The 24,791-nt window shown below is 36.6% G+C and overlaps 1 protein-coding gene across 5 annotated transcripts in view; it reads left to right on the top strand.

Annotated features, from left to right (window-relative positions):
• The window catches only part of LOC148951958 (long-chain-fatty-acid--CoA ligase 1), a 215,285-nt gene that overhangs the window by 34,910 nt on the left and 155,584 nt on the right, over window positions 1-24,791 (top strand). For 4 of the 5 annotated variants that reach the window (XM_089089443.1, XM_089089444.1, XM_089089446.1 and 1 more), the window contains exon 3: window positions 9,539-9,932. In XM_089089443.1, the coding sequence (XP_088945569.1) occupies window positions 9,539-9,932 (394 nt within the window). Of the gene's footprint in view, window positions 1-2,073; window positions 2,206-9,538; window positions 9,933-24,791 lie in introns of those variants that run through there. The other variant, XM_089089447.1, reaches the window with a different exon arrangement.

Genomic DNA, 24,791 nt, shown 5'->3' with positions numbered 1-24,791 from the left:
AACATTTAGCCCATGGCCCTAACTGTCAAATAGAGAAAACTGCATTGCATTGGCCATTTCATCAAAAGTCCCAATGACCGCATCATCAAACAAGTGCTTTTAGCTGCTCCTTTGTCACATTGGCGCCGGCGTCCTGGCGGTTAATCGAAGAATTGATGGGTAACTGTCCAAAACAACCTCGACACCATTCGTGAATTTTGAAAGTTTGGCAGTGAGTAGGAAACCTGCTGTTTGATTTGCTGAAGAGCTGGCACAAGATCGAGATAAATGGGAGTCAACCTTACGGAGTCTTCGAGATGCCAGGTGAGGCGTCTGCGTCTGGTCCCCAGAGCAAGTACAAGTACTTACGAAGTACGTCCTGCATAACAAAGCTCATGATAGAATTTTTCTTCTGCAACAAACATGAATCCGCCCGAGTGATAATCTTAGAAACGTCGGGGTAGGTAGCCAGAATTGTTTCAACCATCAAGACGACACCACTTACTAGTTCGTTTAATCCATGATCTGGGACTGTTTCAGGTCGCAACGCAGTAAAAAACAAAAGGGGCAACAAGAGTAGGATTCACCCTTTTGATAGGAAATGAATGTATATGGTTTGCAAGGGAATATGTTGTTAAAGTTAATTTTTTGTGTTGTTTTCCGAGTTCATTCTACCCTCTGATGACTGGAATATATTCAGATCTGGATCTAATTTAGCTTATACGTGATTAACATTATTTAGATATTACATTGGTAATTCAGATGTATTTATACATTCCCCAAAGCTTAGGAAAAAAATATTGAAAAGCATTGGGTCTACTAAAAAGAAGAAGGAACGAAGACTTTATTCCTTTAACATTGTATTTACAAAAATTCTTTTGAAGGCCTAAGATTGGAGCTAGATTTATAAGCTAAGTTCTGACAGAGCGCAACAAAAAATTTCTTGTGAAAAAAATAGTACGTGGGGCGAAACAAAAATCGCTTGGCAATTCGCACTGAAGGCGATTTTTTTGCTTTAATTATTTCAGCTTTAATTGAAGGATCCGTATAAGATTGAATAAATACCAAACACATTTTTTCCTGATTCATCAAGGGTCTTTGCCACCTTCTACCCATGCGTTTTCTTTTTTTCCCAGGTCCTTGTATTCTTAGCGTATATCATGCAATGCAGGATATGATCTAATTCTAATGCTTGTTATTTTTTTCCAACAAACATTTGTTTTCTTCAAAATACACGCAAAAATCTTTGATTTTTTCCGGTCTTTTTGTGGCTAGGCGAAGTAATTTTTGCCAGGCGAAGCAATATTCGCACTCTGTCAGAACTAAGCTTTTGGCGAGCAGGCAAAAAAAAATTGAACTGCGTTGCAATATTACTGTGCCCATCTTGGGCTTAGGAAAGTAAAAAATTTTGAACAGAAGAAAAATCAAACCACCTGTTGGTCTTGACTAAGAGTCACAATGACGATAATAAAAATTGCATTGGAAATTGTCATAAATTCGTCAATATGAATGTGAAAATGGTGAACAACGTGACCGTTAATAAATATTTGCGCCAGTCCTCCAAGTATTTCCTAAACTTATAACAAACACATTTCCAAAAAATATAGGATTTTTTTATTTGGGGGGGGGGTTATTGTACCGCCCAGCTTGACAAGAAACCTCTTCTACGTTACTGGCTACTCTTTATTTTCGCAGATATTCTATATTTTGATGAAAGTATTTGCAGTTTTTTAATATACTTTGATTATCAGTTTTTGTAACTTTATCCTAGCTCTTATGTGAGGTATTATAATTCTGTTAGCCGTTTTGATGTTTTTAAATGCATTTTACTTTAAAATCCTTTCCAATATTTTGAATCTTTGCTCTAGTCATGGATCCAAGATTTCCGTGTTCAACTGCTGGCAAATTCTTTTTTGACTGATTAATTTTGTACTCCCAGGATATTTTTCCCTCCAGAGAAAGAATGTTACGTCATTAGATATCTGCTTGTCTAAGTATTTTGTTGTTTGGTCACGTGACATATATTCTAAAATTTCGTGACGGCTTACCAGGTCCCGAGACGGTTTCTCCGAGCTATTGGTACATTCTTATTTGCTGAAGTAAAGTTGGACATTTTGTTCAGTCTTATAGGTGTGATTTGTGAAAGATATGGTTGGATGCTACTCTTGTGACTTGCCGGTGTTCCGGCCCCCTTTGGATTTGGAAAATCAATCAAATTTTATAAAGGTAGTGACACTTATATTCAGAATGACGGTTTTGGAGCGCTTTTGACGTCCTATGTTATTGACTGATTCATCTATGTTTTTAAACTTGGCCGTTGAGGAAGAGAGGTCTTTTTCTAAAAGGACTTAAGAGCCCTCTCCCATTTCTTATTTAATTGGGAGAGTCTGTCGTAAGCCTCAAAAAGGGACTCTTGCCCAAAATGTCCAACTCTCAGTGAATGTTTGGATAAATAAATAAGGAGTTTGGGGTAGGGGGTAGAAATTAATCTATAATTTCCCTTTATTCCCGGGAATATTCTCTAATTAAGCCTATAATATCTTTTTTTTTATCAAGATTTTAATAGAAATGCTTCTCATTTTCCTGTTTGTATAATCTTTTAATATCTTCTTATTTCTTGAGGGAACTCCCATTAGCCCCCCTGTTCTTATCCATAAGGGGTGTCCCTGTAAAAGAATATGCATTCGAGGAACTAATCTAGGAAACCCTGGAATTGAAGACACTAATTTATTCATTATATCTCTGCCCTCCGTCATTCCTGAAAAATATTTGAAGGAATGTACTTTTTCAAGAATATCATCATTCTCGAAGTATTTTTATATAGATACTGAACTTGAGTGTAAAAAACGGCAGTTGAAGGAATCAGTTCCCTTCCTAGCATTAATGAGAACCTTCGATCAACAGTTTGTAGTGTTTTTGTACTGTAAGTAAAGAGTTTCCCTCGTCAATAGAAACTGAAACTAAAGAACAAAGTATTCCTTATAATATAAGAAACAATCGAATCAATTATTTCTGTTTAATATGAAAAAAACTGATAATTACAAAAAAGAATACGGCATTGGATTTTTTACAATCATTAGGGGCGGTGCTAATCTGCGTCTCGTGGCCCTTCAGTCAGGGAGTGCATTGTGCGGCTGGGGGCCAGAAATCCTGTGCTGCCGTACACCCTTCCTGTTCACCTTCCCCAGATTTCTCCAGGTGCCCATTTAGAGCTGGGTCGACTCTGGCTGAGCTTACAGAGTCACGCCATTCACCGCCAGGATTCGAACCTGTCCGCACGGACACAGAACCTCAAGTCTAGTGCACAGTTCTTTGGCTAGGACGTCAGTAATTTTAAAGTTCTTCATGAAAAGCAATTAGCAAATGAAAACTTCCACAATTTTTAGAATAGGGATTAAATAATCAGGATTACACCTCAAAAAGCGGTGTGAACTTCAATGAAAATTATACAAGGGAATTTATTATTTGTAAGAATCCAAAAGCACGCTTCTATAAAATCTGTGATTTCTTGTTTTTCAAGGAAAGAATGGTCAAACATGCCCGTTATCCTCCCTAGGGTGATCATGTCGAACCAGTAGTTGTAGACTTATAAAAAAAGGTTCAATCGACCGAACATTGTCACCTTTTCATGGTGACAGCGGTAACCACAACCTAGTAAAGAACGAACCTCGGCCTATAGTAACCACAATAAAAAAAACTTAAAAAAACAAAAATGACAAGCAAGAAAAATGGCCATATCTAGCTGATTCAGGAATGGAAATTATTATCTAAATTAATCTTAATAATAAAATATTATGTTGAAAACAAATCTATGGGAATTTCGAAAATTAGCCCAAAACCTCTAAAAAATGGCGTTGGATCAGAATAAAGAGTACACCATTGAAATTGCGATGGCCGAAAACTTTAAAACCCAGGGGTGAGTGTTTTGACTAAGCCATTATAACTAAAGAGTGAGCCCTAAATTTGCTATATTTGCTAGGTAAAGGTTTGAATAGACTTTGAAGTTTATCAGGAAAACAAGCACAGAGCCAGATGAATATGGATCGTAAGTTATCGTCCTGAAGATGAAATTCGACGCTCTTAGGCTACACGAATAGGCTACAGCGAGTAGCCTAGTAGCATAGGCTGTAGCCTAGCGAGTAGGCTACACGAAGTTCATTAACACTGTAAACCTAATTTCTCCCCTTCCCTCATCCAAAGGACTCACTGGCACCCTTAATGACCTTCTCATGTCGAAAAGATTCGCATTCGGGAAGTTTCAACCAGTCAAAGAGATCAAGAAGCGCTTTATAGTAGATTAATAAAATATCACTCAATCTCAATTATTAGTCAAAGAGTGAAAATTTGGTCAACACATTCTCTCCTTTTCCAAAAACTTCACCCTTCTTTTGGAACGTCATCTACCACATCTCTTAGTCTAATAAGTAATGCAATGCAAAGTAGTGTGCTTATTACAAAAACCAAGTTAACGCTTCTATTACTACATTCACTCTTGTCACCTTTCTTACGAGTTTTGACTAAACTTTTCTTAAAATCACTAGCTACTTTCCCTTTTTCAAAAATCAATTACACCTTAAACTGTTGGGGATGGTCCTCTCTTTTGAAAAAATGCAAATGTTCTCAGGCTTTTAGCTTTTAAGGGATGCATTTCCTATATTTGGAATCAGGATAAAAAGCCAGTTCTTTTGATATATGTAGTTATCAAAATTCCGTTGTTTAGAGTTTGGTTACTATTGGTTCGAGTCGCTCCTTACTTACAGATCGTTTCCACGAACAGTTGATGCCCTGGGGTGATCGCTTCGGACCAATTTTTTTTTAGAATATTGGAAGAAGGCCCATTAAAAAGGGAATTAAAAGTTATACTTACCTTTACAAATAGTAAAAAAAGATAGAAAATACAAAACTACAGTTTTGGCTCGTATGGTGCCAAAAAACCATCAAGGGAAGATTCTCAAATAGCCAGTGGCTTTAAAATTATCAAAGCTATATATTGAGCTTTCCAGTGTCAGTAATGCCATGCGGTGGCATATTCATTCCTAAAGATGCACGTAAGGAGTGACGCGGCTCAATAGTAACCGAATCTCTAAAAAAAACTGAATTTTATATCAATAGATGCATCAAAAGTGTCGGCTTATTATGCTTATTCCAAATATATGAGATTCACTAAGTTTAGTGTTAATCTTCAAAAGCTACGAGCCTGAGAAAATTTACCTTGTTTTCGAAAAAGGGGGGAAACAGCCCCCGAAACTCAAGGAGTCTAATCGAAAATCACCACAAGAACCCTACTGTAGTGGTTTCCAGCTTTTGTCTACAAAAATGTAGAATTTTACATTTTGCGGATCATGGATGCGTGTTTATTTGTTTATTTATTTTTAATTTCCAGGGGTGATCGTGTCGAACCAATAGTCCTTGAACATCGACAGAGGGCTCATTCGAATGGAAATTAAAAGTTCTAAAGCCGTATTTAAGTAACCAAAAGGATTGGGGGAAGCCAGCCCCTTTCCCCAAAGTCGTCCGACCAACATTTTGAGATACCCATTTTTTCCAGCATAGTTCAAAGGTTCAAAGGTCCAATAACTATGCTTTGGTGATGATATGACCCTCCATAGTCCCTGGGGAAAGGGCTATAAGTAACGCAATTATGGTGATATAAGCGGAATTGTCCTCAAATATCGAGTCCTTGGAGATCGACAGACTGCTCGTTCGAACGGAAATTAAGCGCTCTAACATTTTGTGACGTAAAACAGTAATTTGGCCTTAACACGGTGGAAATATTATCAAACAAAGATTCTGAGAACTTTTGCAAGGATAATTATATAGCCTCCCATAGCTTGGGATATGCACTGTTATCATAAACCATTTATTTAATAAAACTAGCGGCTGTAGAGTATTGCATAGCTACACATCATCTATTTGGGTATGGCCGATGTATCCTCTTATGGGATGGGAGCACCTAATCCTCTACGAGTGTTTTAAGCCCACATTCTCGTGGTTTCTATAATACGTTTTTCAGGCAAACTGAATGAATATTTAAATGATTAGTGGTTCATCCTCTGTCCATTCTTTCCACTTCCCTTTTGTCGTAGAGGCAATAGTTTATTTTGAAAAATTCGAGCTTATTTCGAAAATCCCAAGCACTAAATTAGCTCTTTTTCTCGAAGCATCGTTCTGCAAAAGTTAAACTTTTGACTTGAAGAGTGGGGTTTAAGGCGGCGGTAACTTTCCTCATATTTAGGGTAGCAGTGGGTATCGTATTAAAAATGAACAGAAGGTTAGAAAAAAGAGAAAAAAAATTAAACGACATTAAAATTTAAAACGAGCTGGAATTGCCCCGTGTATGAGGGGGCTGCCTGCTTCTTAATATCCTTCTGTTTACGCTAAAGTTACGTTGTATCGAGGTTCGTAACTATTCGGAAACGGATACAATGTTTGCAAAAAGTCACGGTATCATTGTATTGGATTTGTCCTGTACTCAAGATATGAGTATTGTCTGAACTGGCACTGTACGTTTAGAGTGAACCCTTGCCGAACCATTGACGGAGAGTATAGCATTAATCTCGCTAAATTAATTTAAAACCCATTGGGAAATTACCCCCGACGGTAGAGTTCTACTAGACCTCGTACCATGAACACGAGTCAAGTAATTAATGTATTCAACTTAGATCCGTACATGTCCAAATACAAATCCTATTGCATACCCTCAGATTTGCTTGAACATATTCATAGCGCTAGCAATACCATTATCATTGTTAATAGTTGTTCGTCGAATGTGAAATCGGGTCATTGGCTATGCATCTTCCAAGCAAAGAAGAAGAAGAATATATAATTTTTCGGTCCTGTTGTATTCTACACGCCCCACATTAAAAACTTCGGTTCTAGGCGTTTACCCCAGCCCCGGTGACTACCTCTCCAAGGAAAATACCCCCCCCCCCGGAAAATACCTCCCGGAAAATACCCCCTCCCCCAAATGTGTCTGACACAATTTTTTTGCATATTAGATAGATAGACAAAGAAGTGTATTTTAAAACCAAATATACGGCTATGAACATAGTAAAATAACGTAAATAAAAGACATATGTGACATGAAGTTTGATCAGTGATCTTCATTTTACACTTTAATAAAACACCACGTTAATCTAATAATAGTACTTAGTAGGCTACTTGGAAAAACGGTCACTGAAAAAAAAAAACACTTAGCACTTGGAAAAAAACCACTTAAATAAAACATTACATTTTCTTTATACTGAGATTTTTTTTTTTTTTTTTTTTTTTTTTTTTTTTTTTTTTTTTTTTTTAGCTAACAAAATTTCCAGATACGTCGCTATTCTTCTGCAATTTTTTAGTGGCCATGTATCCAGAAAGAATTGTTTTCTGGCTTCACACTGTCCATATACTTTACCCCCCCCTCCTTTATGTGCAAATATGTAGCCCAAATTATATTTCTCATATATTCTGTCACTTGTCTTTGTCTTGTCTCGCGCTAAGCTGGAAAAAAAAAAAACTAACGAAGAAACCGGTGTGTTCTCGAGTTTTACACAACGTAAACTTGAGTGAGTGGCGCATAATACACAAGTACCAAAATTCCTTCCCCCTACGGAAATAAAAAATAAAACTCGAATAAAATTCTAAAATTTGGAAAGGCCTATTTTCCACGGGGGGGGGTTATTTTTCACAGGGGGTATTTGCCGGGAAATCTATTCTTCAAAATATTTAACATTGCCCCAAGCATGGAAGAGCCTAATCGAGGCTATTATCTATAAACAATATAATTTTCAGTTCAAATGTTTTCAAATGCATTGATAATTAAAACGCTTCCAATTAGCCATTAACTACATTTGTTGCCCTAAAAAAAGTAAGGAGCGACCTGGGTTAATAGGAACCGATTTTGATACAAATAAAGACATAAAAAAAACATATTTTTATGCTGATTTTGAATATATAAGTTTCATCCAGTTTAGTCTTACCCATCAAATGTTACGAGCCTGAGAAATTTGCCTTATTTTTGAAAAAAAGTGGAAACAAGCCCTAAAAGAAGAATCTTATTGAAAATCACACCGTCAGATTCAGCGTATAAGATAACCCTACTTTAGGAGTTTCAAGCTCCTATCTGCAAAAATGTGGAATTTTGTATTTTTTTATTTTTTTTTAGAAGAAACACGGATGCGTGTTTATTTTTTATTTTTTTCCCAGTGGTGATCGTGGGGGCCGGCGTTTAACCCCCCCGGAAAATGCACCCCCTCCAGGAAAATACCCCCCCCCCGGCGGAAAATAAGGCTTTCCAAATTTAAGAATTTTATTTGAATTTTATTTTTTTTTGTTTCTGTAGGGGGAAGGCATTTTGGTTCTTGTGCCACTCGCTCAAGTTTCACTGAAGTTAAAAGAACCGACGATCGTATCGACCCAGTGGTCCTGGAATGTCTTGAGAGGGCTCATTTGAAGGGAAATTCAAAGTTCTAGTGCCCTTTTTAAGTGACCAAAATTGGATTGGAGGGCAACTAGGCCCCCTTCCACGCTCATTTTTTCTCATAGTGACCGGATCAAAATTTTGAGAAAGCCATTTTATTCAGCATAGTCGAAAACATCTAATAACTATGACTGTGAGGACGACTTAATCCCCCGCAGTCCCCGGGGGAAGGGCTGCAAGTTATGAACTTTGCCCATTGTTTACATATAGTATTGGTTATTGGGAATTATACAGACGTTTTCTGGCCGTTTTTTTTCTGGGAGGGGTTAGGGGGTTAGGAGGGAGGGGATTACGTGGGAGGATCTTTCCATGGAGGAATTTTTCATTGGGGGAATAGAATTTCCATGAAGAGGGAGCTGGATTTTCCAGCATTATTTTAAAAAAACAATCAGAAATTGAATAAGAAAAACAAGTTTTTTTTAACTGAAAGTGAGGAGCAACATTAAAACTCAAAACGAACAGAAAATATTACGTATATAAAGGGGGTTGCCTCTTGTAAATAGCACGCTCTTATGCTAAAGTTTTTCGTTAACTTCTAAAAGAGGCTTTTATTCTAATTAAACAGCTTTTGTGATTCAGAAGTCATTCTTAAATAAATGGAACAGAAATCAAACCTAGTTTATTATAAGGTGATTATTAGTTTAAAAAAAAGTAAAACTAATATGCAAATTCCGTTTTAATTACTTATGTACGGTAAGCCAAATTCAAAACCTGCATTAATTAAAAAACGGCTCTAATTTTTAAAACAATAAAAAAAACTTTAACGGGAAGAGCGGGGCGTTGAGGAGGGGACACCCCTTTTATATACGGAATAATTTCTGTTCGTTTTAAGTTTTAATGTCGCTCCTTACTTTCAGTTAAAAAAAAATTAATTTAATTTAGTAAAGCATAATGAAACTTCATTGTAAAGGCCGGGGTGGATCATTGGGCAGTCTGCCTCGTACACGAAACAATTTCTGTTCGTTTTAAGTTTTAGTGTTGCTCTTTGCTATCAATTGAAAAACTTTACTTTAGTTTAACATAAACAGGCGAGGCTATGATGGTAAGTAATTGTGTTTCTATTCGGTCTTTTTTTTATTGAGTATGCTCTTATAGGGCCCGGATATGGTTCACTATTCAAAATTTGCTAAAGATGGGAAAGATCTGAAGTTCATGCGCTATCTCTACGAGGATACACTCACCATTTATGATGCTGTTCGTCGTGGGGCTAAAGAATCCAACAACGGTAACATGCTTGGATGGAGAGACTCGAAAGATAGTCCTTACCAGTGGATGCGCTATAATGAAGCTCTTTTAAGAGCAAAAAATTTTGGCTCAGGACTTGTCAATCTAGGTCTTCGACCTGGGTCTTCCACTTTGGTTGGTGTATATGCACAAAATTGTCCTGAGTGGGTCCTGACAGAGCATGCACTTTACTGCTATTCCATGGCAATCGTCCCTTTATATGACACTTTGGGACCTGATGCTGTAAGCTACATTATCGATCAAGGTAAGAACTCGCATTCTTCCCTTGACGATTAGTTCAGTTCTCATTAATTTATTACTGTCTATATATTCTTTACATTTACTTAGACATGTATTTCCTTAATCTCTATTAAGTCACAAAAAGTAGTAAGGCAAGGCTTCCAAAAAAAAATAAAACAAAAGAACTTCAAAGACTGCAAAAAGTTTAAAGATCTACAGCAAATGTTTAGAAAAACTGAGAACTAAAAACGCGGAACAATAAAAGACGAGATGGCTTGCGGGAAGATATAAAAAGCGGAAGGATGGAGAAGGGAGAACAAATGGACAGATAAGGGTGACTAGAAAAAATGATTTGACTCACTAAAGAGGTTTTAAAAACGGAAATGAAGTCTTACTTGGAAAAGAAAGAAGAAACAAAGTTTGAGAAGAAGAGCGTTTAATGGATTACTACCCGAAAATGCCGACTAGAAAGTAACTACCCACCTTGTCACATGCGCTCAATAAAACTGCGTTACTCAATAAAATTTCTAAGCTTCATTTTGTGTCTTTACCATGACAGATTTAAAATTAGGCATAGGTGGCAGCTGGCTTTAACCCACTTGTATATGCCGAACCACTGAGGCTAATTTGCTACGCTGTATAATCGACATGTCTAATTTGTTTATCGTGAAAGGTTATGCTGTATTTAAGTTGTTTATCGTTGGTTATGTGTATTAAGTCACAGCCTGTATAACAGAGATTTTTTTGTTCTTTTACTGCTACTCAGATTGTAGTTTTAAATAGACCATTATGTAGTGAGAAATGTAACTGCAGTTTAAAACGCGTATCAAGCACTCAACTTTTTCTTTCTGTCATGGTCAGTACTACTAACAGGGGCACCAAAATCTTTAGTTTCCATAACTAATAACTGAATTTATATACCATGTACACGAAATTCAGCAAAATACTTTTGCATTTCAGTCCGAAATCTCAATGTTTACCTCAAGTTATTTGAAAATTGAGCTCGCTTCTATCTTTTTATTAAACTTATTTCTACATAAGTAATCGAGTCTCAGTTATGATTCTGTAATTTTCAAAAATATTATTTATTTCATGAAATTGTTGATTCGCAAGCAAAGGAAACAGTTCTGTTTTATGTTGCTTTAAAGCATGGGGGTAGTAATTTGAATTTGACTTTAAAAACTGCAATTCAGAATCCGTTTCTACTCGCATTTTGAATTTGCTTTCCAGGTGTAGACAATTCTCGCTCGCTTGCCAATATTGTTCTGGCTGTTTTCCGCCATCACTGGAAACTGAAGTCAGTTTCGCTAGCCAGCTCAAGAATATTGACAGTGTCATTCGCTGTTGTATCCTGGCACGCACCCAGGGGGTGGGGGTGCTTCGTACCAATTCTGAATTTTCTTTTGCTTTGTCCCTTTTTTATCCCATCCCTCCCTACTCGAAATAAGCTCCTGCGTAGAAATGGTTAGAGGTCCCAGAATTTTAATAAATCTTGTGGGCCCCGTGACGATTTTTAGCCTATGGTCCACTATTGGGTAAATCAGGCACACATTTTTAAATATACTTCTGCATTTCTAGGAGGATAATATCCTGTTATTATCAAGGTCCTTTGTGCTCTGATTTGTCTCTCCGACTATTTTTACTAGTGTCAGTAAATTATCACTGGAAATATAATTCCTGGTGCCAAAATTCCAAGGGAATATATGACGATATTTTTTCTCTTTTTCATCCAGGATGCCATGAGCACTATTTCCCACAACACTCAACGTAAATCAAAAGGCTCTAAATGTGCATCATTGATGCGAATAGCATGCTTTTCTTGTCAACAATACAGGTTACCAAAATAACCTGGACGTAAAGTAGACTTTTATTAAGGTGGCCGTAAGATTGGCGGTTTCAAAAGGATTTCCAAAAGTTTATGAAGTCGTAACTTATAATTAACACTGGGTGAATTTTAAGCGTTGCTAAAGATTATTTATTTCTTCGAAATTGCCTATGTATTAAAATAAATGACGTGAATAAATGAAAGTACCAAAGAGACTGAACTTTTAGAATTAACAGGTCCAAAAATACAGATTGTACTTTTTGTTGTCTATTTTGTATTTCACCCAAAGAGTATGGGTGGAACAAGAGTCGAACCTGGCGCTAGTGTAAAAAACAACCTTTGACGCCATTTAGTGTTTGGCGACGCTTGGCATATTTATCAATCAAAAATAATATTAATTAATTCAATTTGTGCAGTTGATAAGATTAGTATAGTAATAAGAGTGTGATCTCAGTTCGTGACATAAAAAAAATATTACAAGGATTGAAAAAACGCCAAGTGTCGCCAAATGCTACATGACGTTGGTGTTTTTTTTTTTTTTTTACCGACACTAGTGCTAGTTTCCATATTTATAAGTTACCCATAGTTTTCATATTCCCCTTATCACTTAAATTAAAAAAAAAACAAAAAATTACTAAAATAGATAAAGGCTCAGATGCTTCGACCAAAAATGCCTTTCTGACATATTAGGCATCACCGAAACTCCCTTTGGTACCCCTCCCCTAAACAAAAGGAAAACTTTGCTATGTGATCCTCGCTGTTTGAAGTCACGACATATTCCCCATACTTAAATCAACGCTCTTTGAATGACTGGAGGGTGAAGTTACTAGGTTAAATTGGAAAAGATTTTGTTAAAAACCTGGTCGCAATAATTTTTGAACCAGGAAACGTTGACAAAAAGATGCATTGGAGTTTCTCAGGCTTTGCACATCGTAACGCCGGAATATAAAGACTGTATTAAAAACGATGACAAATGAAGTGCTTTATCTCCTTTGGTTTTGGAAGTCAGAAAAGACTGGTTAACGCTTTTACGAATTATTTAATGAACATTGGCAAATTTTTATTTTGCTGTTTCATTCTGATATAATTCTTTATTGATGCAAGTAATGTACTTCAATATTAACGTGCTGACTCCCACAAAAATTTTCACAAATTCGGTCTAAAGAGTGAATGTGATTGATCATATTATTCCATTAAAATTCTTATTTCCTTGTACAAATTTTTATCTTTGTGAGTAAACATTGTTTAATTGTATTTTCTGCTCATTTAATAGTCAAACCAAGTTTTTTACTCTTTCTTGAGACTGTCTATTCATATTTAACTATACAGCAACGAGTTTCCTCGTATTTGTGCAAATATGGCAAATAAGGAAGGGACGAGATAACTCGTAGTAGGCGTCCTGGGTAAGTAAACAACCTTTGAGATTTCTCGTAGTTGACAGTCAACGTGTTAAACACTTGTACAAAGTATTTAATGACCGTAAGTAAATGTTTGCTTTATTATATTTGAGATTACAGAACAATTCTTTATTGTTCTTATTTTTGAATAACTTTCATTGGAATTTATAGATATTGCACTTTTGAAGTAATGATAAAAATAGAGTTTTTCAATAGAAATAATTTTGATATAGCATACTTAGTATTTGAAGGTTTATTAGTTAATTAGTATGTATCCACCCCTCCCGAAAAAAACATCTGCCCCCTCCCCAACCGCGTTAAATCAAAAGGCGTCATTAAGAATTTCTTGTCAAATGCTATTTATGACCACCTTACTAAAAGAAAAGCTCGATCGATTGGTCTGTTCTGCGTTCTTCTTTGGTGTTCAATCTAATGAGTTTTTTTCCCCATGATGTGCTGTTCGTACTGCCATCACTTCTCTAAATGTTAATTGCAGCATAAAGCTGACTGAGGCCAAGGCAGTAGCTCCATCCACTCCAATCGATTCAGAGCATTACTCTTTGCCTTTTCACACGAAGTATCAATTCTCTTTAATTCCTACCTTACGACATCTTTTGCACCTTACTCGGGGATGACCTGCTTTTCATTTGACCCCAAATGGATGACCAAAGGTTTGTATTTGCGGTTTTTTAGTTCCCATCAAATTGGGAATTATTATGGTTATTTTGGAGAGTATTTGCAGGGTTTTTTAGTTCCCACCTTACTATGGAACGACCTGCTTTTCGTTTGGCCCCAAATGGATGGCCCAAAGTTTTTATTTGCAGTTTTTTAGTTCCCATCAAATTGGGAATTATTATGGTTATTTTGGAGAGTATTTGCAGGGCTTTTTAGTTCCCACCTTACTCTGGAACGACCTGCTTTTCGTTTGGCCCCAAATGGATGGCCCAAAGTTTTTATTTGCAGTTTTTTAGTTCCCATCAAATTGGGAATTATTATGGTTATTTTGGAGAGTATTTGCAGGGTTTTTTAGTTCCCACGTTACTCTGGAACGACCTGTTTTTCGTTTGGCCCCAAATGGATGGCCATTTTTTTTATTTGCAGAGTTTTTTATTAGTTTAGTTTATTGTTTGCCGAAATGGTTGGAATTGTCAGCCTTTACATGGAAATCAAGTTTGCCTGTAGGCTAGCTAAAAACCTTTACTCAAGCAACTGTTTGTTAATAACATCCGAAAATGCCAAAACGTATTTTTGAGTTTTTCAGCTCCCCTGTAGTGTTTATAATTTACTTTACCGCCTTTTGAATTTTCATAGCCCTCCTTCCCCTCTAATGGTTAGACCTTTATACACGTGTTTCAGAGCATGCTTTTCTTGAACAGTGAAGTAATCCTTATAGAAATCTTGATAAGATGCAATACCGTCCATATAAAATGTGTATTGTGGATATCTATTCTCTTTTTCTTTGATTTTACAATCAGTATTCTTTATCGTAACAAGAGCCTGTTTTAAGTACCATCACGCAGATTCTTTAACCCTAAAACAGGTATATGTTTCTAGATCAGAAATGAAAATTTCCTTGCTTTGTTTTTCATTTTTGTTGGAATCAACACCAAATCGACATGCTCAAACACACGCATACATAAACAAGCATCTTATTGATATCCTTCTTATACGGTATTAATTTAAAAAAACAGTTTTTCCGAGGGAAGTAAAGAGCGAAGCTGAAACTTAAAACGGACAAAAATTATTACTTCACAGCTTATTTAATATATATTAATATAACTAGTTAAAATAAACCAACTAATTATGTTTCCCTATGCTTTTACGATTGTACAAAATCAGCACTTCACTGAAAAGACAAAAGTCAAATAAAAAAAAACAGGATTAGTGATTCAAGAGTCAAAAGTGAGTATGTAGCCTGACAACACTAAACGAATCTATAAAGCTTTTCATAGTCTTACACAAGTTGTGACATTAGTAATTTTCAGTATACAATTAAAATTATCTTAAAAACATAAGTGTAAAACTAAATATTTCTTAATAACCGCGAAGTAATTAAACAGCATACAGAAATACTTGGTTAATTTATCCTACAGCATTTTGGTCTCGCCAGATACTATACCAATAGTGGGTAATATATACTCTTAGATTGGAAGAGATATGTTTAAGTATCACTTGAAATGAAGATCAAATAAGACATAATATGAACTCTGGAAGTCCGATTATTTCTCTCTATGCAAGAGTGAATTTCAAGCTATGATACAAATTCTAAAGCTTGTCTATAATCCCAATACTATCAAGATGGCCTTAATTTGAACTTGTGTGCGAATTAATCATGACATGTCCTTTTAAGAACCAAAACAAGAGCCAGTCATTGAACAGAGCCATTATGCAGCCCATGCAAAAGTAGAAAGGACCCTATCACTCCCATCCCTCACCCCTGCTGCCACCTACAACTTTTTTATATAATTTATTCAAGGATTATCGATCGAGTCTATTGGGGGTCAAGGTCAATCGATCTGTTGTTGTTTGGCCACGTGTAATGACATGAGGGGTGATTTACATAATCGCTCGGGGAATTATTGATTTATGACACTAGGGGGGGGTGATTTACATAATCACTAGGGACAATGTATTGATCTAGGACTCGAGGGGCAAGTGAATTTCCGAGAACTTGATTACGTAATCGAAGGGGAAATGGATTTCCGAGAAATTGATTGCGTAATCGATTGGGAATTTTATTGATCCGATAACGGGAAACAGGATCACGTGTCTCCTTCTCAGCCAATCAGAGGGCTGGTTACATATTAGTGGCGGTGGTTTGCAGGGAATATGAGGAAAGTATTTTTTCTATAGTTTTATTAGTCTGTGAATAGAATTCAAGGGAGTGACAAGAGCAGTTTGACTTTACTCATTTGGATATAAATATTTGTGTGTTGATGACGAGTGGTATGTTTACCCTATTAAAAGTTGATAGCGGAATTGCTGGCAATAATACAAGAGCATCAAACATTGCGGTGGAAATCACGGGAGGATCACGGCTTTGTCTGGAATGGGATGTAGTCTATGCAATATATGTAATATTCTTGAACAAATTTAAAATGGAGGATCAATTATACTTCGCTGCTAAAGTTGATATAGCGCATGTGAATAGACTCTAATATGCTTTAAGTGCGTTGGTGAAACATATTAAAGACAATAAACTATATCGCTAATTGTACATGCTTAGTATTATTGTTGTTGTAATTATTCAATAAAATTGTTTCGAAATCGAAAATGTTCCCTTTCTTTTCTGGTCAGGTTAGGCTAGGGGCTAACGAATCAGGGTCAGTCTAGAGTCAGCAGTCAGAGTGAAAGGATTGAAAAATGAATAAATTTGAGAAAGAGAGAATTAGATCAAATCTAGTGATTATGGAAAAACATTTGATTTTGAATGATTATTTTCTCGAGTTATCTCTTCAACGCAGGATATTCTTTCGTCAGGGAACACTTGACAATATAATGAGGAGTGGTTCTCCCCCATTGGACTATTGTATGAAACTTTTAAAATGTGACTCAAATGCTTATACTCATTTTATTGATACATTAATTGGAACAAAGCAGAATCATATCGTTGATATACTTTTGAAAACATTGCCAATGGATTCAATGTAGATGGCTCCACCATTCGAAAGAGGTGACGTCACAGCTACTCCTCTCCACATTCCTCCACCCTGAATGTATCGAGCGAGGACGATCAGTTTCGTTTTTTCTGTGAGAGAGTTAAGTGACATTGAAACCAATAATGCTCTATACATGTCCATTGTGCATGTACACTCTTGGCAGTCGGACTCAATGTGAGAATTGTACAATTATTGATGACTATAGTGAAAAGTGTAAATTATGTAATCCTTGTAAATTACATTGAGGATATGCAGTACATATTAAAGGATATAATTCATGTCTTGAAGAGGTGTGTGACTCTCACTCTAGAGGGCACCTGTGCTCCAATTGTCACTATGATAAATGTGATCAGTGGGAGAATACTCACCCCGCTATGATTGGAAGGAATCCCAAACGTGATTTTAGTTTATTTCTACGAGATTGGTATCGTCGTGGATTTAAATTATTATGGGAGGAGGAGTCTGGTCAACGATTCAAATGTTGGGGTAACAATAAAAATTGGTTTCTACGTCATCGCTGTGACGACAATGCCTATTATGACTATAAAACAAGTGATTTTTATTTTGCAGTTACTGAATGTGATTCACCATTTGAAAACACTGTATGTGATATTGCTTCGAATAGACAGATTGAAAATCGTGAATTTCATAATGTGAATGCAAATAGCATCATTGACTATACAAAGCGATATGACAAAAGTGAAGTTACATTCTACTTTAGAAAATGTGACCCTGACTTTGCAGTTAATCAAGATCAATATGTAGTGACTCCAAATGATTTACCTGCATTGGTGGTTCAAGACCGTTGCCTATACAACGAAGAAGAAGAAATCTAAATTGAAGACTTAAAGACATTGTTGTATATATATGCATTTTATTAATAAACAAATTCACAAAATTTTTTTAAGCACTTTACTCTTTGGGCACTGAAACCAATACTGTATAGGTCTGAGAGGATATTTTCCACTAGAAAGTCGTTCAGACGTGGATTGTCACTATAAATGTGGAGAAACTGCTTGTAAGTATAGCCGCGGCATCGGAACACAAAATATAGTAGTGCATGGAAGCCGCAGCTTTTAGTCGTTAGATCCTGCACCTTCTTTCGATTTTGAATAATAGTTTTCCCACTGCTCTCAATATAGTTGCTGATGTGGGATGTGTAGAATGTATAGGGTAGACCAAGAGGATAAAAAAATCCGATCGTCTTCATTGTTTGAAAGATGCACAGCCAATGACCAGTCAGCACATTCGATGGACTGTTTTTAATAATAATAAAGGTATTGTTGACACTTTGAACTTTTCGAAGAAAGTCCAAGGGCAGACAATAGGATTTGTACTGAGACATATAGGGGTCCATATTAAATACATTGATTATTTAACTGGTGTTCATGGCGCCAAGTCTAGTAGAACACTGCCTTCGGGAGTGATTTCCCAATAGGTTTCATATTGATTTAGTGAGATTAGTGCAATACTCTCAGCGAAAGGATCGGCAAATGTACACTCTAAACGCACACTCCCCGTACGTACTATACTCATATCCTGTGTGCCAGACAAATCCAATACAATGATACCATGTGTTTTAGGAAACATTTCTTCGTTTATACCATTTTCAAATAGTTTAGATTCATTATCTAGGGTTTGCATGGTCAACTCATACAATGTTCTATAGGATTTATCAAAAGATAGATTGTAGAGTGGGATACCGTTTACTTTGCACACAAGAGATGAAAGTCCAAACATCTCGAATTTATGTGGGCATCCAGTGCACGATCCGATTGTACTGGCGCTTTTTACAAATGCCAAAGCGAGTTTTGACGGAATTTCGCCATTGATAAAGGATGAATCGGTGAAGGTGCGTGAGCCCATGGGAATATGACGTTGATTGGTGATTGTATGATGAACAAGTAGTTTAATATTATTTCCATTGGCTCTCAGTTTTTCCACGGCCAAAGCAACAGAACTCATGACCTGTTGTTTGCGTACATGAAGTATTGCCGAGGGGAGGGAGAGACTTACATCAGGATTGGCAGCAAGTTCTCTTCTCAATATGAAATTAGATGGTGCAAGCGTCAGTTTTATACCACTTTAACATTGGGCGGCAACCATTGGGGTAAATTAAATATTTCATGATATATTTTTCCAACTAGATTTAATTCACTAGTTGTAGCATTTTTAAGTGCATCTGTACTATCAGTATTAGTAATATATTAACTTATATTAGAGGTGCCTCTAAATTCCTTGTATGACTTGGGTGTCATCAGCATGAATTGCATATAGCTAGAATAATTTGAGAGATTGTTGTTAGTGCTCACCAGCGTGCCATTGATTTCGACACTGATTTGGCCACTTTGATTGTACCCTAAAAACTTTTCATAGGATATTCCGTTGGCTCGAATTGGTATTGTGTTATCGGATTTTCAGACTTCCATTTGTAAATCTATAAGAAGACATGTCCATAAAGTAGTCTTAATTGGAATAAATTTGAAAGTGGATAATTTTGGACAGGGGTTATTGAAAATAAAACTGTTCAGAGTATCCTTGCTTAACACTGACATCAACATTTTCAGCATTGAATAGATTCAATGAGATGGTGATTAAAGGTTGAGAATCCTTATGCGACAGGTAGGACATCCTAAGAGAAGAGATATATTTTCGATCAAACAATTCTCTTCTTGGGGCTTCTTTTGCTGTCTATAGCACGTGTCGGCATTTTTCTTCTTTTCTTTGACAATAGGGACAATGTCTTTCGTTTCCGACCTGAGTGGAGACTGATGAGTGATTCATTGTTTCTCGACCTTTTTAAGCCTTCACCATTTTGTTTTAATCTCTCGCCAGGGGTTCGCGCACTGGACCTAAGATTTTCCGTACCACTTTTTTTAAAATCATTGCCAGAGCCCCAATCGTATAGTGTAGAGGATGCAAAATCTGTCGCAGCCGGTACAAGATATTTTCTAGCCAGTGGTAGTGAAGAGCGAAACAGCTTAGCCAAACAACTGCCAAGACCGTAGCCAGACATTAACGAGCGACCTTTGTAATAGTCCATTCCATTGCCCTGTTGTCTTGGGCCAAGAGTATTAATATAGCAGTCAATATCAGGACAAGTGAATACCACTTTTCTATTAGACATCTTGTTGTTGAACGATGGGACGAAAATGGCATGTAATCACAGCCAAACCTTTTGAAATTGCTATGGGATCACCTAGCTCAGTTCTTAGTGTTAACTGACAGAGTTCCAAATAGGAAGTGTTTACGGGAATATACTGAAGATGCTTTATATTGTAGTGATGAATATGCTCTTGATTGGTTTTTCGTTCAAGAACTCGTAGGAGGGGAACATTTGAATTACCAACCCGAGATGTTTCCACAAATGAAGCATAGAGAAATATACAAGTGTCTGTGGATAAGGTAGGTGGGTAGTCAGCAAAAATGAAATTAGTGTTTTCGGCACTTTTACCGTTGATTATATTGAGCTTAAAGCCAAGAACATCCTTCAGGTTATCATTGAGAGTAACCTTTTCGCTGGGAATAGGTGAACAAATGCAGATATTGCCCTCCTCCTTTGAATAGTTGAAATGAAAAGCTCCTTTTTTACGAGCGGAAATTCTTTTATTAATAGAACGACATAAATCATTCATACAGGTGAGTTCCTCGTAGGGTAATTCAATATATGGATAATCCATCCAATTTATTTTTTGAATTTGTTCTTGATCACTTGAGGATGGTGGCGGCCAATCATAGGGTCTAATTTTTATTTCATATTTACGATCCTTTCTCAGGATGTCATATGTATTTTTGAGAATACAGTCGACAAGAGCCACTTCATACTTTCCATCGTCGTCGAATTTGATGGTGGGGGAGAGTTTCGTCCAAAAATCACTTGTTCTATTCAAGTCATTGTAGAGAGGATCAGAAACATTGGACATGAAAGTCACATAGAAATCATTGGGCATTGTCAATGTCTTCAGCACTGACCCAAGGATCAAAATCAGAGTTGTATCCTAGCCAGTGAACAAACAACTGTCTTTTGCCCCTACGAGTACGACTCTTTAATATCTTTTCAATTTGATAAATTTGGTTAATGCTTCTAACTTATTGTAGTTCATATACATAAAAACTACTGAGAATCTCATCATCTTTGGTGTCTCACAATCAATATATCGTGGGCTTAATATCTAGGATTTCGGACTCTCTAATCTTGTTAGTTCCCCCTACACACGTTCGCATGACGTACAAAGGAGGGTCTCTATAGTCGTAACCAGTTTAACCGGTATTAAATTTTGTATTAACATTTTTTTTTCTTTTTCACCCGCGTAGCATTTATGTAGCAAAGCGTTAAATGTATTTTAATTTTTGGGAAAATCCCAAGGGTGTCAGTTGGACAGATATCAATGAGATTGATTGTTGTTTATCCGCATGATTTTATCTAAATCATGAATAGAAGCAAATGTATTTTTCAGGGTGCAATATCTTGAACTCAATAGACAAATCGTTCTTATTAATCGTTCAGCCAATGCAGCATTTATCGGGCTGTGACTATGATAAAGTGTTGTATTATATTTCAATAGAACCTTTTGCACATGGGGATTAACAAATTCACTGCCACGATCCGATTGAATTTTTCTATACGAATCCTGTTCAAGAATACTTTCAATGGCCTGAGCAACTTCAACACCTCTCTTTGACCGTAATGGAATGGCATAGGCATAGCGACTAAAGACACTGATTGCCACCAGAATATATTTATATTGTGTGTTATAAAGCCTATGTTTCCGAGGCTGTTCGTAACTTTGCTCATCCTATATTTTATCCACCGCTCAGTTTAATGAAGTATTATAAACAAATTTGGAAATCGGTTTTGGTGATCTCGAACGTCATGTTACATCTATATCTACATAGACATCTGTGAGACGGTCCTTAATTTTGAGCGCAAATATGTAGTGCAAAGTCCACTCCCCTTTTGCTCACTTCAGGATGAATCAATTCGTATTCACTTTTGACTAGCAGCCACAGGTGTTGTAAAATCATTGCTGCTGCTGCTAGTATTTTCCAATAGTGAATCTTCTTCTTCTTTTTTAAATGGCACTGGTGTTGTTGGAGGACTATATTCTCTTAGTTTCTTTAGAATTTGCTTATTGCCAATAAGACTTTTGGGGAAGTTTGATGCACTTAGAAAGGTGTATAGATTATTGCCAAATGATAAAAGTCCTTTACGATTCGTCACCATATCACAAATTAAATCAACTAGATTTTAACTTTTTCCCTGAATTATAATTAGTTTCCCTGTACTGTCAACTTGAACTTGATGTTCACCGCCAGTTTCCAACGTGAGATATGAGAAGACTCTTTTACTCTGTTCTCGATAGGTGAGTGGCAATAGATTTCCAATTTTCGTTACTATTGAATTCAATTTTTTCTCCATTGATGCTGCTGAGGAATCGTGAGGAAATGTTTCCTGTTTAGAGGGATCGGTGACAGCGACGGTGGGTCTTTCACGATAAGATTTATGCTTGTCCATACGTCGCAATGCATCTTGAAGTAAAAGCAGTTTTTTGTCATCGGCAATATTCTCATCATTAATGAATTTGCTTAGCTTGTCTTCAAAATGTTCGACAGATGAGAAGACAATTTCAAACGGTGTCAATTTATAGGATTTTGCCATTCTCTCTCTAGAGAAAACTGTTTACAAGTCCTGAAATTATTGTCAGTAAAAGTGTGAAAAAGCTATCACCTGCATGAAGGAGCCGTTTTGTTTTATAAAAGTTTCCCATGTTTTTTAAAGCCAAGGCACTTACAGTGGAACGATGTTGCGTTGTCTGTTTTCTAACACCTTATGGCAGTTGAACAGTACTTTCGGTCAAATTTAAACAAAGTTCACATATTAGATTAATGAAATCGTTTTCGACATCATATTTGAGTATGGTTTTTCTAAGCAATGATTTTGAAGTGCTTAAAACGGAAAATAAATGGAGCTGTTCATGTAGCTTCTTCAGTGTCATAATGACAACTAATAGCCTTTTCTACTGTTCACCGGAAGATATACTGTAATTTCATTGTCGAAAATGTCGGTGACTACGCGTAGATCCTCGGGTTTGCTATGATTAAGATCCAGCAAAATGTAACTGTAGGGTTTATTAGTCGCCTGAGTTTACGCTGAAAGCAGAAATTTTGGGGTGCGGGGGTATATCTGTTTATTGAGAGTTATGAATTAGTAAAAATCTCGAACGACTCGATATATAATAAAAATAGTAAAATTCAATGCAAGGGTTTGCATATACTTGCTCTGATGAAACAGGTTATGTAGAACTATGGTTATGGAAATCTTCTCAGGGTGAGAGCAAAAGGTGAAAAGTTGGAGCATTTCCCGCGAGAATTGTTCAATGGATTCAGCCAAATCTTCAATAATCAACCACGAGTTCGGTTCAATACTATTGAAAACATAAAGTTCCCGTACGAATTGCATTGGTATGGTTGTGGCAATAGCTTTTATTCTATTTTAGGACTCCTGCCAAATACTATAGCAATAGTAGATTTTTTTCGGCTTTTCCAAAAACATTTTATCGCAATTTTTAATTATTTTAGTTAAAAGTGTTGTTTTCCCCGACATTGAGGGACCACACAGAAACGATCCGAAGGGTGTTTTAAATTGATACATGCTTGCTGCTGCTGTTGATAACAGTTGGACTACAACTTACTGTAAATCATACGTGTCAAATGAATAAGTAGTTGTAGTAGTAATTTTCCCATAGATTTATTTAGTACATTACCAAGAACAACAACAAAAAAAAACAATATTTCATGGCAGCATTTATTTCGTCAACATGAAAACAAATATTTGTTCAACATGAACAACAATGATAAAAATAACACTTTATGTTCAACAAGAACAGTTGACAATATTTCATGGCAGCATTTATTTCGGCAACATGAAAACTCTACTTGTTCAACATAAACATGAACAACAACATAAAAATGACACTTGTACAACATAAATAAAAACACTTTTTGTCCATTAACAGCAAGAACAACACTTTTTTTTGTTCACCATCACTTTATGTACATTAGTACACACAGTAGCACACATTTCTGTACAACAACAACAACACTTTTTTGTACAACAAAGAAACACTTGAAAACAACACTTGAAAAAAAACACACTTGAAATTTCTGGATAGCACAGTTGAACATTATGAATTTAAAAGTGGGGCGGGACCCCCCACCCCCGGGAGCTGCGGGCGGGACCCCCCACCCCCCGGGGCCGGCCGCGGGAAGGGTCCCCCCCGGGAGCTGCGGGGCGAAAAAACAGTACAATAGTTGTCGTCACTGCGGCAGGTTAAGTTGGGTTAAGGTGGTTAGTTGAGGTTGGGTTAAGGTGAGGTTGGGTTAGTTAATTTATGAACGGGGTGAGGGGTTAGTTGGTTAGTTGGGTGGGTTAGTTGGTTAGTCAGGCTAGGCTAATTTATCCTGACTAAGTTGATTACGATAGTCTGTGCATTCAACTCGTTCTGAAATACGGTAGTGACCATGAGACAGGACACTCACACCATTCTCGAGCACATAGACTTTGTCAGATATACACGACATTGCATTTTTTTTCCACTCTCACAGTATAATTTCTATACTGTAGAGAGCGAATTGCAAGCACTTGTGCTCTCGGCCCTAGGCTACTTTCTACACGGTCTCTATACACACTCATGTTCAAATTATTCTTTACAAAGTGTTTATGCTCCCCTTTACACGCCTTCTTTTCTTGCCCACTAATATTTTTAACACAATGAACCTTAGGGCCCAGGAACACCCTTCCGGATATCAAATCACTCCCCGTCTCTGATTTTAACATTAATAGTTGGTTGGGGGCTTGATGTTTCACCAACTCGGGGTAGAGGGATTGATTCCAGTTGGTGAAATCCATCTGCGAGCTGATGTGTTCCCCCTTTTCTAAATCACCCAATAAATCTTCGGTCCCATTTACCTTTAACAGTTGAATTTAAAATTGAACTGCATTG

The sequence above is a fragment of the Artemia sp. Qi Xiang Cuo genome, chromosome 5, assembly GCF_049724085.1.
Source record: "Artemia sp. Qi Xiang Cuo chromosome 5, ASM4972408v1, whole genome shotgun sequence".
NCBI lineage: Eukaryota > Metazoa > Arthropoda > Branchiopoda > Anostraca > Artemiidae > Artemia > Artemia sp. Qi Xiang Cuo.
Note: the sequence above shows the minus strand (reverse complement) of the source record. Positions and strands in the feature narration are given on the sequence as shown.